Below are 15018 nucleotides of genomic sequence, written 5' to 3'. Positions count from 1 at the left end.
AGAAATGATGAATGAACTTTGCTTATCGCTTTTTATTATGCAAAGTCTTTATCTCGCAGTATTGAATAATTGAGTTTCTTTGACTGAATTTTTACGCCTTCCACAAAATTCAGAAATAAGAATTACCCCTCGAGTCAAAGCAGCACCTGTGTGCTTAGATGTACCGGTCGTACTGGAATTTCAAAGATATGTGCATAAATAGAAAAACCGACATTTGTTTTTAATTGTTCAAAAGATATTGAGAATTTTTGCTCACTAAGAGCGCATTTTCTTGTTTTCCAATTTTCCTAATTAATAGTTTTTTAGCTGATCACGTCAATATATTATGTCGTTGGCGTCTGGTTTCTGAGCAGACCTGACTTTATGAAAAGAAAACCCATGGATCCCAAATTTAAAAATATTTTTACCATACCCAACGGCCTTCTCATAAAACGAATGGGGAGTCGAGTTTGAACAACCCTATATACACTTTATAGCAGTGGTACCCAAACGTTTTCGACCTGGGGCGCTTTTCTAATATAACAATTTCACCCGCGACTCTACATTATTGAATAAACGTTCATTCATTGGCTATTTATAATTTATTGCTTAATTGAATTAATACTTCGTGGTGCCCCGCTGAAGGCGAAGGCGCTCCTGAGGGCGTAGCAGCGCAAAGTTTAGAAGCCACTGTTTTAAAGAATTCTTTGGCATTCTTTTATTCCTGATGGCTCCAACGATACATCTATTCGAGTTCCATTCAGACCAAAATCTAGGCTCTATGGTAATTTTTGCTATATGATGAATTCCATAAAAAAGTTTAACTGAGCAGTTTATTACAAAACTTCAACAGGTACATTTTCATTAGTCTACGAAGAAGTACAGAATTTTATCACCAATGGGTATGTATAACAAGGTACGTAGGTGGGCAAATATCAATTTTTAAAATTCTGCTTCCTGTTTTCAAAAAAAAAATACTACACGAGTGCGGATAATCATGAAACGTATTGAACAAATACAGATAAAATATTGCAAAGCTGCAAAACAATATTTCATTCATTAAGCTGCTCATCCAAACATTGTTATTTTATAGTTCATATTGGCACGATAAGACCGATTTATTTCTATGTTAAATCTAACCAAGCAACTAGACACAAAATCAAAATTCATTGGACACCTTAATCAATAAATAAATAAATAAATAAAAAATCAATAATTATTATAAGAATTATTAACCTTGTGTTCAGATTTATTTGCAAGATTTTGAATTTGAAGAGAGCGATGGGACATTATTACATTAAAATTAAATGATAGCTTAAGCTCTGTCGGTGATTACATTATATTATTGAGGCTTACGTAACCTTAAATGATTCGCGCAAAGTAGACTCTAAACAGCAACTATAATCATACATGGAAAATGTTTGTTTCCCATAGCTATTTATTCAGATTAGCAATTTAAGCTTAAATTAACTTTAAGGGGTGAAAATGGCAGTAATTCCTAAAGTTGTAGTAAAGAAATCAATATAAAGCTTGATCATGATGATCATCACATCTGCTTTATGCGCCACCTAAAGAATTATCGTTAAAAGATCTTAAGTAAGAGATCGAAATTCAGATGCGTATCTGCGATAAATTTCTCAGTTGTTCTCCATTTGGAACATGCTTGATGGTGGAGAGCAAATTGCGTAATCAACGAACGATTCTTGTATAGTTCTGGTATAATAGTTGTATAGTAATCAGCAACAAAATACCTATCTGGTTACTTAAGCCTACATACAGAAGTTATGTTGTAGAAAAACTACGATCTATTGAAAAATATGGATCGTTAGTAAATTTTTGATCAGCACGTGGAGGAAGTACTGGCGATATTGGCAAATTTCAATTGATAAAATTTTGCAGTGTAGAGAAATACATTATTGATTTAAGACCGGATATTATTATAATTATTACGAATTTACTCCTGAAGATAATTTTGTTTAATGAGCAAAAATTGCAGATAAATTTATTTCATTCAGTTCAAGACAATCTGCACAATCTAATCTTAAGTTATTATCCAAATAACTGGAATTGATACCTTTCTCAGGACCTCTCTTCCAATAATCGAACAATCAGCACAAGAAACTTTCCTTCAGGTGCAAGATAATAATCTTTTTTAAGAATAAAAACAGAGCTTTTCCGCAAAAACAGAATTTTCCCGAAAACGGACGCATGGTATGAGACTATCTGCACTATAATGTATGGCATATGTCATAGACCCATCAGTGAAAGCACGTATTGTGCTCCGGGAATATAGGGGATGTTCATTTCAAGGCTTCCTTTTTTGAATTTCTCGAAATGTTTGTTCACCAATAGCCCAAAACACTTCAAACGTGTTATCGAAGAGTGAAACTTTTTATGTTAGAAATATGTCTCCATTTATGTACCCTCAGGCGGCGCCTCTGGTTAAATTTTAAATGATAAAGGTGGCCGAGCGATATCTCATTTTAACAGTCCTTTTAAGAACCCATATTTTTCAGTGCTCCTAGGAAGGAAGACGAAGATCTTATTCCCTAAGAACATCGTCAATTCTGAAGCATGTTGCTACCTGGAGACCCCTTTTTTTCCTTTTCAAACTTTTTTTGGATTTTTATTGGAAACAGCAAATTAAGACGTAAACTAAAATTCTCAATGGATTTATACGTTTAACAGTTTTTACCTTAAAATCACGGCTCTGTAAAAATGCAAGAATTTAGCAACCACGCCCCCGCTAGGTTCCAACAGGCGAATTTTCACGTGTTTTCGAGAGTTTAGAAAATTTTTAAGTCAAAGTTGGCGATTTTAGCAGCATATCGAAAAATTGTACAGGGCGTTTGTAAATAAGAATATCGAAAACATTGTAACACGAATTTAATCGATTTTTGAATCAATCTATGTACAGGGTGTTTATTAAGTGCTTGTACACACTTTAAAGAGTTCATATAGTGGTGGGCACCTATCGGCTTGATTCCTGAGATACAGGTCTTCGAAAAAAAATATTGTACTCTATTTTCATCATATTTTTGTTCAGTAACATGTTATTTTGGCGAAATTATAAATACTGGGAGTATCAGTGATGAGAAACTCAAATATTTGCTTAATTTTGTGTTCAATGTTAAAGGGCACCACATACAGCATATAAATGCTAAAAGTTATGGTTATTTAAATTCAGAGACAACACTGTATTTGGTGCCCTGTAACATTTAACAAAAAACTAATTAAATATTTTAGTTTCTCATCACCGATGCTCCTAGTATTCAAAATTTCGTCAAACTGACATATTACTAAACAAAAATATAATCAAAATATCTAACAAAAAAAAAAATTTTAAAGCCCTATATCTCAAAAACTAAACCGATACAGATCCATGTCCATATGAATTTTTTATCTTAACTCAAAGATTCTTTAAAGGTTGTGCAAGTACTTGATAAACGCCCTGTATAATTTGTAGTTTGGATCTTTGCATGTGCATCGTACATACGAATCATATGGACCAAATCAATTCAAAATCCACAAAAAAAAAAATTGCCAGTAGCGTCGCAATTTTTTTTTTTTTTTTTAGTTGAAGTGAAAAACGCTGATATAACAAAGACAGGTCAAGAATAAGGATATGAAGAAAGACTAATTTGTGAACTAAACACTAAGAAAATTAAATGAAAATTAAGAAAACTGTTTATAATTCTACGGAAAGTAGTGAAATTATTAATATATGTTGTCACGTTTCTGATCTTGCTAGAATTGTAACACATTAGCAACTCAGATGCATTTGTTCATATCATCACCTTTATTGAACCCGTAGACATTCCAATTACCAATTTTGACTTGTTAGTTTAGCCCGTAGAAGACATGCACATTATATCTCTGTCTTTGTTATTTAAATATAACGTTCCCCCCACACACCCTAGCCTAGGCATCTACGTTCTACCTAATTCGATACACACGCAAAGATTTAAATCGCAAACTATATGTATGTATGTATTTCAAGAAAGTAGACCCGGTGAAATGAACGCCCTGTAGATGCTTTAAAAATTTTTTTTTTGTTCGTCACGAGGGGTTCCGAGACCCACTAAAAAACTTGTGTGTGATTGAAAATTGTCCTGTTCAGTCTACTTAAAATTATCTAGCCTTTCTCAACATTTTTATTTAAAAATGAGCCTAAAGATAGTTTCTCTTACATTTTTCCTAAATTACATAATGAACATATTTTAATTAATCAATATTGCTGCAATTTATTTATCACATTATATTTTTATCTCTACTTTATTCACTGCGGTAATCTTTCTATAGTAGTCAAATCAGCATAAACTTGTATATAAATACTGGCCAATCCCAATAACGATTACACTTGTGTCCATTCTGATCTCAATCCAAGATGAGGTCCTGCTTGGTACTTTTGGTCTTTGGTAAGCACATTTTTTCTACATTAACTCGAGGGATTTAGATGTTGTTTGCATTTCGAAATGCTAACTTTTTGCTCTCTAATCATACGTAACACTTTTTTTTACCATACGCCTTTCGTTGGGCAATCTACCCAAACCCAATAGACTTATCTGTTTTTATTGCAGTTGCTACGGCACTGGCCTCCTATCATCCCGGATGGAAAGACAATACAGAATACGTCTATACTTTTAAGGGTCGCACCCTCACAGCCCTGCACGAAATTTCCAATCAGTATTCTGGCATTTTTCTAAAAGCCAAATTACATATTAGTTCTTGGTCTGATACCCAATTGCAAGCTTGGCTCTCTGATGTCCAATACGCTCAGATCCATACTGAAATGCCCGATGACTGGGATTCCCAACTCCACGAGTCCCGCCTGAATTACAAGCCCTTGGAAGTGTTGAATAAACACTTTAACATTTTAACCAGCAATGGTATGATCAAGGGTCTTGTTGTTGAGAAAGAAATGACCACCTGGGAAGCTAATTTAATCAAGAGTATCTTAAGTCAGCTTCAACTTGATCTCTTTGGCGAGAATGTTGTCGAGTCGCCCATGAATGACCTGCCTACTCGTGATAACCTCGAGGGTTCGTTCAAGACTATGGAGGAAACTATTACTGGAGAGATCGAAACCTCCTATGAAATCCACAGGCTTCCAGAATACTTGATGCTCAGTCAACCATGGTTGGCTCCCCAACAACAACTGCAGAGGGATGGACAAACGTATGAATTGATTAAGACTAAGAACTTCACACACAATCATGAATTACCAATGTTCCACTTTGGTTTAGGCCAAGTACTGGATAGCGCTGATTCTAACCAAATTGGTGATTTCTTTATAAGGCACTGCACCTCCCGAATGATCTTGTCTGGAAAGCTTTCCAAATTCACTATTCAAAGCAGTAATACTGTGAACAAAATTATGATTAAACCTACTTTAAGTTCCCATAAAATGGGTATGGTTATCAGCAACCTCAACTTGGCCCTCTCTGAAATTAAGAATATAAACCATCAACTTAGGGAGTTGACCGAGCCCGTGGAAATTGGAAACTTGATATACTCTTACGAGAGCCCTTTCGCCAAGTCCAATGAAGTACGCCAAGAACAAGAATTTTTAAATTGGGAAAAGGAATCCCATGAAACCAATGACGAGAACTCTTGGCAACGGCTTCGCCGGTCTGCTGAGCGTTTAATCAGAAAGGGTCAGTCAGGCTCTAAATCTTCCGAAGAGATTCAACACCAAAGCGAGCCTAATATGGAGAATGCTCCCGAGTTCCCCCTTCTGCCTTATTTCATCGGTTACAAGGGGCAATCGGTCAGCAAAAACCCCAATTTCGACCTGAAGGAAAACGTTCTTAGAATTGCTAATGAAATCAGCGAGGACGTGTCTGAGCCCGAGACCATTTTGAAGCAATCCACCCTTAGCAAATACACCATACTGTCTTCTTTAATCAGACTGATGAACCTCCAAGAAATCAGGGAGCTTACGCACATCGTTTGCAAATCAAATATGCATCACAAAGTGAGACTAGCTTGCTCTGCATTCCGCGATGCTGTGGCTCAAGCCGGAACTGGACCTGCATTCTTGACCATCGAAGAATGGATTTCCTCTAGAAAAATTGAAGGTGAGGAAGCCGCTGAGTTAATTTCTGTTATGGCAAATGCGGCTCGCATCCCCACCGACGAATACATGAATAAATTCTTTGAGCTAACTCAGAGATCCGAGGTCAAGGACCAGGAATATCTGAATGATACTGCGATTCTCTGCTTTACAAACCTAATCCACAAAGTATACATCAACAAGAATGAATCTCACAACCAATACCCCGTCCATAGTTTCAAACATTTCGCCACAGAGGAAGGTAGTCACTGGGCAAAGACTATGGTCATCAAACATTTCGGCCAACATCTTGACCATGCAGTCACTGAAGGTGATTCACGCAAAATCCACATTTACATTCGTGCTCTGGGCAACATCGGGCATAAGAAGATTTTGGAAATTTTCGAGCCATACTTGGAAGGCAAGAAACAGTGCTCGCAATTCCAGCGCTTGCTAATGGTACTGTTCATGGACAAACTGGTCGTCTCGTTCCCAGAGGTAGCGAGGACTGTGATGTATAGAATTTACCAAAACGTCGGAGAAGTTCCTGAAGTCAGAGTTATTGCCGTCTATCAGTTGATGAGAACCAATCCTCCAACTGAAATGCTGCAAAGAATGGCTCAGAACACCAACACCGATCCTCAGGAAGAAGTTAATGCTGTTGTTAAGTCTTGCATTGAAACTGCTTGCAAGATGTCTGGCTCTGAATATGAAACCCTGTGAGTATAAATTTCGTTGAGCAAATCAGATTAAAATCTAAAACGAGTTAATAATTTCAGGAGTAAAGCTGCTGAATCTGCAAGACCGCTCTTGACTAAGAAGGACTTCTCCAAATTGAACAGCGCGAACCTGTTGGAACAAACCATCATGGAAAATATGAACATCATCTTTAAAAGAAACCTTCTTTACTTGGGAAGCGATGACCATATGTTACCCAAGGGAGGCAAATATACTCTTCGTGGAAAAGTCGGCGGGTTCAAGCACTATTTCATTAACGTTCAAACCATGATCTCCAGTGTCAAAGAACTTGTGAATGTCCTAAGAATGCAGACTGAAGAGTACCATGAGGAGAAACACCAACGTCAGAACAAGGCTGACGGCCATAAGTGGTCTAGTGAGAAAATAGCTGAAACTCTCCAACTCCCTGTAAGACAGAAGGAGCAACTTGAAGGCTTCATTTATGCTGAGATGCTGAGTATGTACAACATGTGGTCATTCGACAACCAAAGTATCCAGCAGATCCCTCAAGGTAATATATCTTAAATTGGGTTGAAACTTGTAAAAAATACAATTAATTTGTAGCTCTCCGTAAAATTGAGCAAGAGCTGAAGAATGGAAAAGAAATTAGGTATATGAAATTGCGTCAAATGAAGGAAATAGTTGTGTCCCTGCCAACTGAAATGGGTCTACCTTTTGTGTATTCTCTGGACATACCGCTGCTGATCCAAGTTAATGGTCGGATTCATGTTCAAGCCCATCCAGAAGTTTCCGACGGAAGAAGGATTAACACACCAAACGAAGTCTCTGTCCAGGTTGAAGGTTGCGTTACAATGAGCGGTAAAGCCCAGATTCATTTGAGCATTGTTTGTCCATTTAACCATCAATTATACACTGCTGGGGTGGAGAAGAACGTACAAATCCATGTTCCAATGGACGTTAACGTCAAGGTAGATGTTTCAAAGGCATCGATGAGTATGGAATGGAACATGGCTGAGGAACACAAAAACGCCCGCTTGTTCCATTACAGCACCTGGCCATACACCTCCAGAAGCGATATCATGAAAATGGACCCGATGGCTTTGCAACCAAACACTCAACATATCAAAGTAAAAAACTCTAAAGATAGCTCATTCGACTATGTTTTCGGTCAAAACGACATGGGAATCAAGTTCCGTGCTTGGGGACATTATCCTCATAAATCCATTAATCTGTGGAATTTAGTTAGTTGGTTCAAATCTGATGGAGTTCTTGGAGTTATGCAAAACCTTATTGACGATGCAGCTTTGCAACACAGAGAGCTAAGTTTAGCGGTAATTCCAAAGGAATCTACTTGTAGAAAAGTTGTTCTCCATTTGAGCACTAAAGACAAATATAACAAGAAGTCTCACACTGAAAAATTAGAAAAATTCTTGGACTTGGAGAAGCTTTCCTCAAAGATCCAATATGATCATCATAGGCGCCAGGAAGATTTACTTCAACATGTAAGTGCCGGTATCAACAACGCTTTCTCACGTAGCTTCGACGTTGAAATGGAATTCTTAGGAGAAAAGAATATGAAATACTCTCTTACTATGGCTCTCTCCACGAGCTACGTTTCGCCGAAATCTCATTTCATTGCTTATGTCAGGAGCACGGCTCAAAGAACAACAGACTTGGCCCTTCAAGTTAAATCAGAAATTCCCAACATCAGTGAGCTAAATTTCATTCATGCCTTGAGTACCAAACCTAAAGCTGTATACGAAATTATGCTTCAACAAAGGTTTAACGACGAAGAAGCCAAGATTATTAAGGGAGTGGTGCAGATGACGAGAAACGAAGCTCGACAGAACATATTTATGGATCTCCCTATGTACCATAAGTGCAAGGAAGAAATGCAAGAGAAGAACTATCAATTGTCTGCTTGCCAGAACATGACCCTTGAAGCAAATTACCTTAACGACATCAATATGAACTTGCAATATGAGAATGTACCATCAAGACATATTGAGTTTTTGCATACTATGTTGCAACATCTCCGTGTGGCCTACTATCCAATGAGTGAAGTTAATCACGTTCAATCGAGGAACGATAATGAAATTGAACTTAGAGCCGAATTCAGCCCGTACGACTTGCAAGAAGTTGATGTAACTATTGAGTTAAATGAAGAGAGAACCAAATTTTTGAACATCTCTCTCAACCAATTGGCGAGGACTATCCTGGTTTCCCACCCAATGGCCAACCTGAAAGACAGAATGGTAGCTCAATTTATAAATCAGGATAATAAGAAATGTAAAGCCGTTTTATTACTCATTCAAAAAAGGTAAAAAAAACTGTTTTTTTTTTCTTTCAGCCAGCTGTGTAATCGGCCAAACCGCAATTCACACCTTCAACCACCGCACTTACCCGGCATCTCTAGAAAATGATTGGACCTTAGTGATGCAGTACATTCCCAAACTAGCAAAGGTTTCTGAGAAATATGACTACCAGGCTTCTCAGCAGCTTCACAACCAAATCGAAAATTTCGTAATTCTTGCGAGGGAAGTCACCCATCATCACAAGGAAATCAAGATGACTTTCAACACTCCCAAAACTCAAGGCAAGACCATTGAAATGTCCATGCAAGTAGTCAACACAGAATACTCTCCTGAGTTAAATATTTTTATCGATGGAGAACGAGTTCATTTTGATGAAAACAACGCTGCCGACCTCTTTAACGGGTTCATAGAAATGCATTTGTTGCCAAATGGTGAAGTTAAGTGCAACGTTCATGGGTGGTTCCATGTAGTTTTCGATGGAGTAAGCGTCAAAATTACCCCAACCACAGAAAAACTGTACGATGCCACTATCGGACTTTGCGGTGTCTTCAACAAAGATAAATTTGAAGACTTCTGGACTCCTAATGACTGCATTGCAAAATCAGCCCAAGATTTTGTGCAAAGCTACAAACTCGAAGGCAGAACACATAGTCCACTCTCAGACCAAAAATGCGTACGCAAAATATTGCCTATGTACACTAACGTAGTGTCCAAGCAAGACGTGACTAAGAGACAAAACCAGAACTGGCAAAGTGAGACTTCAAATAAAATGAAACTGAGAAGTCGCTACGTTGAATTAAATGGAGATATTTGCTTCAGCGTTACTCCACAACTCGAATGCAAAACTCAGGCCCGAAGAACTGTATCCAAAGACATACCAGTTCACTGCATTAATAAAAGTAAAACTGCGTATTTTTTCAAAAACCAAATCGACCAGGGCGGATACCCAGATTTTAGCGACAAGGCCGTTTCCAAGACTGTAAGCATGGAAATTCACCAAGAATGCTATTAGATTATGTTTCTGGTCGATAAATGTGACCAATAGATTAATAAGCATCATAAAATGTGAAAAAAATATTAATAAATATTTCTCATTACAATTTTTTGTTGTCATTATATGAACAATTTCTTCTCGATCATTAAAATTTGATCGCTTTAATCGCAAATCTATGGGCAAATGTGTTTTTATGTAAATTCTGTAATATTTAGATGAGAACATAATAATTCCTTGTACTTCTGCTAAAAAACTAAGGAAGGTAAAACTTAAGATTTCATTGAGGGATTCAAAGAAGCATTGCTGAGCCTCACTTTTATGCTTAAAAAATCATTTTTCTGTCCAAACTGGTAAATGACATTCAAGTAAGTTTTCTCCAATTTGAAAAGGTAATTAGCACAAGCGATCGTAAAACCGTTAAAAATTAATACTGTTGTAGTTTATGGATACTCATCTGACATAATTTCAGCATATTGAAAACACTTAAAGCCCTTTGATAGCATGAGGGAAAACTTAGGCAAATTTCAACGTAATTGTCCCCTGATCTCAGCTCAATGCCACTTTTTTTGTACCGGAGATCCTATTCAGTTTTGACCGTATATCTACGAGAGAAGATTAATTAGAAAACGAAAGATATAGGCAGAATGTGTCTTACCGTTATTGGGTTCAATAGTCGGTAAACGAAATTTTAAGGTGTGGAAATAAAAATTCAACAAATGCAAGCAAATGATTATATTCAAATAATTTGCGTAGTACTAAACAGGTACCACACATTTTGTAACATATAAATTGCCTGAAATAACAATCGATTATGGTCAATTCGGATATAAATAAGTGCACCTCAAGTATGGCAATATGTTCGCCAAACACTATCTGCATCTGTTCAAGATGCTGTCACACGCTATAATAAAACTAAGACAGCCAACAAAAGTTGGTTATATTGCCTCGCTGAGAGCACCCTGGTGCAGGATCCCGAATACGCCATAATTTAGCATTAAAATCATATAATTTATGCCTAACTTATAATATAACTATAGATATAAATAAACTTTCTGCATCTGATAATAATTAAAACTTTAAATATGTAGCAAACAAAAATTACATAATCTCAAAAAACAAATGTTAAACAGTCTCCTCAATAATAAATAATTAGAAAATTTCATTTCAATAGACAAATTTGATTTCAATTGGAATGCGATTACAAATACGGTTGTGTGATATAAAAATATAACAGGAACACGACACATACAATAGCAAACAAGGGAGAATAGATTATGATTTATGATAAAACTCTGCTTAATTTATTTATCTTTTATAATGTGGTTATTAATGGTCGACGACACGAAGGTTTCACTCCCGACATTTGTTGAAGTGACCTCGTACTCGTCTACATCAAATCTAATTCTTTTAACTGGGGGCCCTTCGTCCCCAAGGATGTAATCATCAATATCTGGCTCGATAAATCCGTTTTTGTTGTATGTTCCACCGAAATTCGGGAACTTCATTTCCAATAATTTAGAGTTTTTACCAGTGATGAAGCTCCTCATCGTTTCCATTATTTTGGTCAGCAAACCCAGCTTATCTACGTTGCTTTTATCGGCTTTGTTGTCCCCGAATTTTTTGCCTGCAAAAATATTGTGTATTCATTAGTAAAGAAAAAAAAGAATTGTATATTTTCTAAAAGAAACTTACCCATGCTATCTAAAATCTTAGACAATTCCTTCCCGGTGGAGTTATCAACGTCATCGCCATAATTGGCGTTTATTTCGGGTTCGTCATCCTTGAAAATTAAGAACTCCTCCATGTTCAAATCATCTTCTGTGGCTTGGACGTCGCTTAATAACGAACGTCTAATGCTGACTTGTTCGCCATCATTTACCATCTGCTTATTTTCCAATAGACGCATATTGGGCAGGGAAACCAACAAGGCGGATAACAAAACAACCATAAGACACGTGGATGGAGTCGCCTTAGATGTTGACGACTTGCATATTAAGGCCTGTAGTCTGTTTACGTGCGCAATTAAAGTGCGATTTTGACGCTGAAGTTCTCTGACCCGTTGTAGAAGGTTTTTATTTTCTTCGGATCCTCTTTTAACTCTGTAAATGTTTTTAAATGTGTATAATCAAAAGAGTGAAAATACAATTGCAATTACCTATCTTCCAATCCATCAACATATTCCTTTTTCCTTTTGCGCGAGTCTTGAGCTGATATCTTATTGCGTATTTTCCTTCTTATTCGTTTTAATTCCCTTTCCTCATTCTTAGTTAAAGGATAATGACTAGGCAATTGAATTCCTTCTTTGGAAAGTAATCTCTTTTCCTCATTACTTAAAATCAAGGCTGGGTACTGATGATTTGTAATTGGCTTCTGAGACTCCCCTATGAAATAAACACATGTGTGATGTTCTTTTTATTATCAACTAATAAACAACCGATACCTTCACGAATCGGGTGAGGATCAAATTTGCGTTTCGTAGCATTCGTCAATAAAGAAGCTTCACTGCCATTGACAATTTTAATACTTTTTAAATTTAAAGGTAACAAAACTTGTCTCCCATTGGTAATTTGCTGCACCTTTAATATTTGAGGCTTCACTTTAGTGTTGGGCTTTCTAAGTTGCGCTATGATTGTACACATTATATTGCTTTTACTACAGACTATATGCAATGTGAACTTACTTGCAGTGGCCATGGGCTTTGCAATGCATTTTTTGTTAGACGGATTCTGAATTAACATTTTGGTGGTTCTTGGAGTAGATATGGGTGACTGTAAAACAACTGGTGAGGGAGTATTACTAACAGAAACATTTTTAGATTCTTTAGGTAGTGTGATTGTGTCCAAAAATGAAAGAAGAACGGGGTCGTCTAATCCATTAATATTTTCCAAGAGAGATGCACTGAAGATAGATATATAAATTATAACTCACTTAATTAAGGTTATATGGGGCAAAGATAAATTAAAGTAAGAAAACTTACGGTTCAACTTCAGTGAAAGTATCAGAGGCTTCTAAGCTAGATGTACTGTTTTTGTCGCTTTCTGAGTAAAAACTTCGTGGTGAGAGAACTTCATCACTGTGACTGGCATCACTTGATAAGTTATTGTCATCCTCAAAATTAGATAGAAATCCATCTTCCAAATCATTTTCCAGAGATAGTACAGAATCAAAGAATTCAGAGCTCTGAAAATGGAATAAACCATGTAGTATGTTTAATTGCTCACATAATACATTTTCTGCAATATATTATAATATATAATTCATTCTAATGAGGTGCATAATTTCAATTTGAGGACTACCTAATTTGTTTGCAATGTCTCCTCACAATTTTCTCATTTAGCTATATGAGAAGGTGTGCACTAACTTAATGTGTCATTGAAGAACCAATTTTTTAATATTTTTTATATATCAAGGTTATAAATAATTAGAATTATTTGTAACATTTCAAGAGACTAAAAAATCATATTGCTTCTTATTTTAGTTTAGAATATCCACTTTGCATAATAACTTAAATTCATGTAACTGGATCATGACTTTGTGACATACTTATTCCACATGTATTACCTCTGACTTGACCTTCTTATATCTTCTTAATAATAGCTTGCAGATAAAACACATGTTATTGATTCTACTCGTGCATCTGTACATCCACTCATGCAATCAGTTTTGTTATCAATTAGCTACAATGGGCATTTTTCATACAGCTTTTACTCACACTCTGACATCACACCTTCTTCAACAATGTTGCCGTTTGCTAATAAGTATGCAATAAAAAGTTATCATTTTTTTATGCAGCATTTTATTACATTTTTTAAGTTGAATGAAATGCTACTGCAACAAAAATTCTTAATTTTAAGGATTTTACTCTTGATGACATATGCTAATGTAAAAAGAAAAGGCCTAACATAGAAGTGATTTGGTAATAACAAAAAAATGTTTATAGTTAAACAGGCAATGAATGTCCATAAAAATATTGTTTAATGAAATCTAATAAAAATAGGTATTGACAAAGATTAATTTTGGGATAAGTTCCAATGTCAACATTATTTAATTGCTATTGTTCAACTATAAAGAAGCTCTATCATTACTCAAATAAATCCCTACAATAAAATAAAGTCTTGATGTGTATAAAACTGTACCTAAGATTTGAAAATTTTCCACATAGCATAGGCCTCAGGCAAAAATTTAGGTTTTCACAAGAATGTCCTAAAACTGTGCTCATGTGACCTTCACAACCTTCACTTGACATAATCATTCTTTCTTCATGTGTTAAGTATTGGAAAAAAATCTTAATATGACAAATATAAGTGTGTAAAATTCACACCAGCACATGTTTTTATTAACATATGCAACAAATATTGTATATTGTGCAAGCATTGGATGATTCTAAGTTGTTTGATTAATCAAGTTATGTTGAACGAATTAATTTAGACATGTCTAAACTACCATGAACAGGCATATATATTTCTAAAAGTCTTATCCGCAGCCAATAAAAATAATACTAACCATTAACTCTGCATTATCATAATTCATTGAGATATCCATATTGACATCCCCTGCATCACTATTGGAAAAAAATACGTCACTTATGTTCATGTCGATGAGTATGTTTGTACTATGCACTCGTTTTCATGATGTAGAATTCACTGTATGAAAACAACGGCAATTTCAAGGATTTTTTTCACTAATTTCACAGGAAATATGCTGAACCCTATTCTCCTTGCGGCTCGCGTATTCAAAAGAATTCGCCAGCGTGGAAGGTGGAAACTTTAAACGTCAAGATGACAGCTATCAGCCGTTCGACGCATAAATGAGTACATGAAGCTTCTTGTTTCAGAGGCGCAAACTGGACGATACGAAGTACCTTTTAAGGATACTGTAAGCTTTTGAGGGTCCTCCGTTTCAAATGTTAACACAAAATTCAGGAAATCCCCATAAATGATTTTGGACTGCTTTTTTAGATAGTTTAAATTTTCAAC

At 36.0% G+C, this 15018-nt stretch overlaps 2 protein-coding genes across 2 annotated transcripts; one reads left to right on the top strand and one right to left on the bottom strand.

Annotated features, from left to right (window-relative positions):
• Positions 1 to 4293: 4293 nt before the first annotated feature.
• Positions 4294 to 10146, top strand: LOC136350726 (vitellogenin-like). The gene is made up of 5 exons (XM_066302745.1): positions 4294 to 4397; positions 4560 to 6753; positions 6814 to 7283; positions 7337 to 9022; positions 9084 to 10146. Exons 1-5 carry the CDS (start codon positions 4367 to 4369, stop codon positions 10058 to 10060), a joined length of 5358 nt encoding a protein of 1785 aa, XP_066158842.1. The 5' UTR covers positions 4294 to 4366; the 3' UTR covers positions 10061 to 10146.
• A 613-nt stretch (positions 10147 to 10759) lies between these two features.
• On the bottom strand, positions 10760 to 14973 carry LOC136350727 (CREB-H transcription factor homolog let-607-like). Its single transcript, XM_066302746.1, has 7 exons — positions 14546 to 14973; positions 13020 to 13222; positions 12723 to 12940; positions 12483 to 12665; positions 12198 to 12423; positions 11735 to 12141; positions 10760 to 11666 (listed from the first exon to the last, which is right to left on the bottom strand). Exons 1-7 carry the CDS (start codon positions 14633 to 14635, stop codon positions 11344 to 11346), a joined length of 1650 nt encoding a protein of 549 aa, XP_066158843.1. The 5' UTR covers positions 14636 to 14973; the 3' UTR covers positions 10760 to 11343.
• Between the last annotated feature and the right edge of the window lie 45 nt (positions 14974 to 15018).

The sequence above is a fragment of the Euwallacea fornicatus genome, chromosome 3, assembly GCF_040115645.1.
Source record: "Euwallacea fornicatus isolate EFF26 chromosome 3, ASM4011564v1, whole genome shotgun sequence".
Classification (NCBI taxonomy): domain Eukaryota; kingdom Metazoa; phylum Arthropoda; class Insecta; order Coleoptera; family Curculionidae; genus Euwallacea; species Euwallacea fornicatus.
This window is presented reverse-complemented; position numbering and strand designations above follow the sequence as displayed.

Excerpts from the sequence above, each read along its gene's own strand:
- LOC136350727 (XM_066302746.1), bottom strand. The coding sequence starts at position 14,635 with ATGAACATAAGTGACGTATTTTTTTCCAATAGTGATGCAGGGGATGTC. Across the intron at positions 13,223-14,545 it reads ATGATAATGCAGAGTTAATG|AGCTCTGAATTCTTTGATTC; the intron begins GTTAGTATTATT and ends TTCCATTTTCAG. Across the intron at positions 12,424-12,482 it reads TCCTCACCCGATTCGTGAAG|GGGAGTCTCAGAAGCCAATT; the intron begins GTATCGGTTGTT and ends TTTATTTCATAG.
- LOC136350726 (XM_066302745.1), top strand. The coding sequence starts at position 4,367 with ATGAGGTCCTGCTTGGTACTTTTGGTCTTTG. Across the intron at positions 6,754-6,813 it reads GGCTCTGAATATGAAACCCT|GAGTAAAGCTGCTGAATCTG; the intron begins GTGAGTATAAAT and ends TAATAATTTCAG. Across the intron at positions 7,284-7,336 it reads TATCCAGCAGATCCCTCAAG|CTCTCCGTAAAATTGAGCAA; the intron begins GTAATATATCTT and ends ATTAATTTGTAG.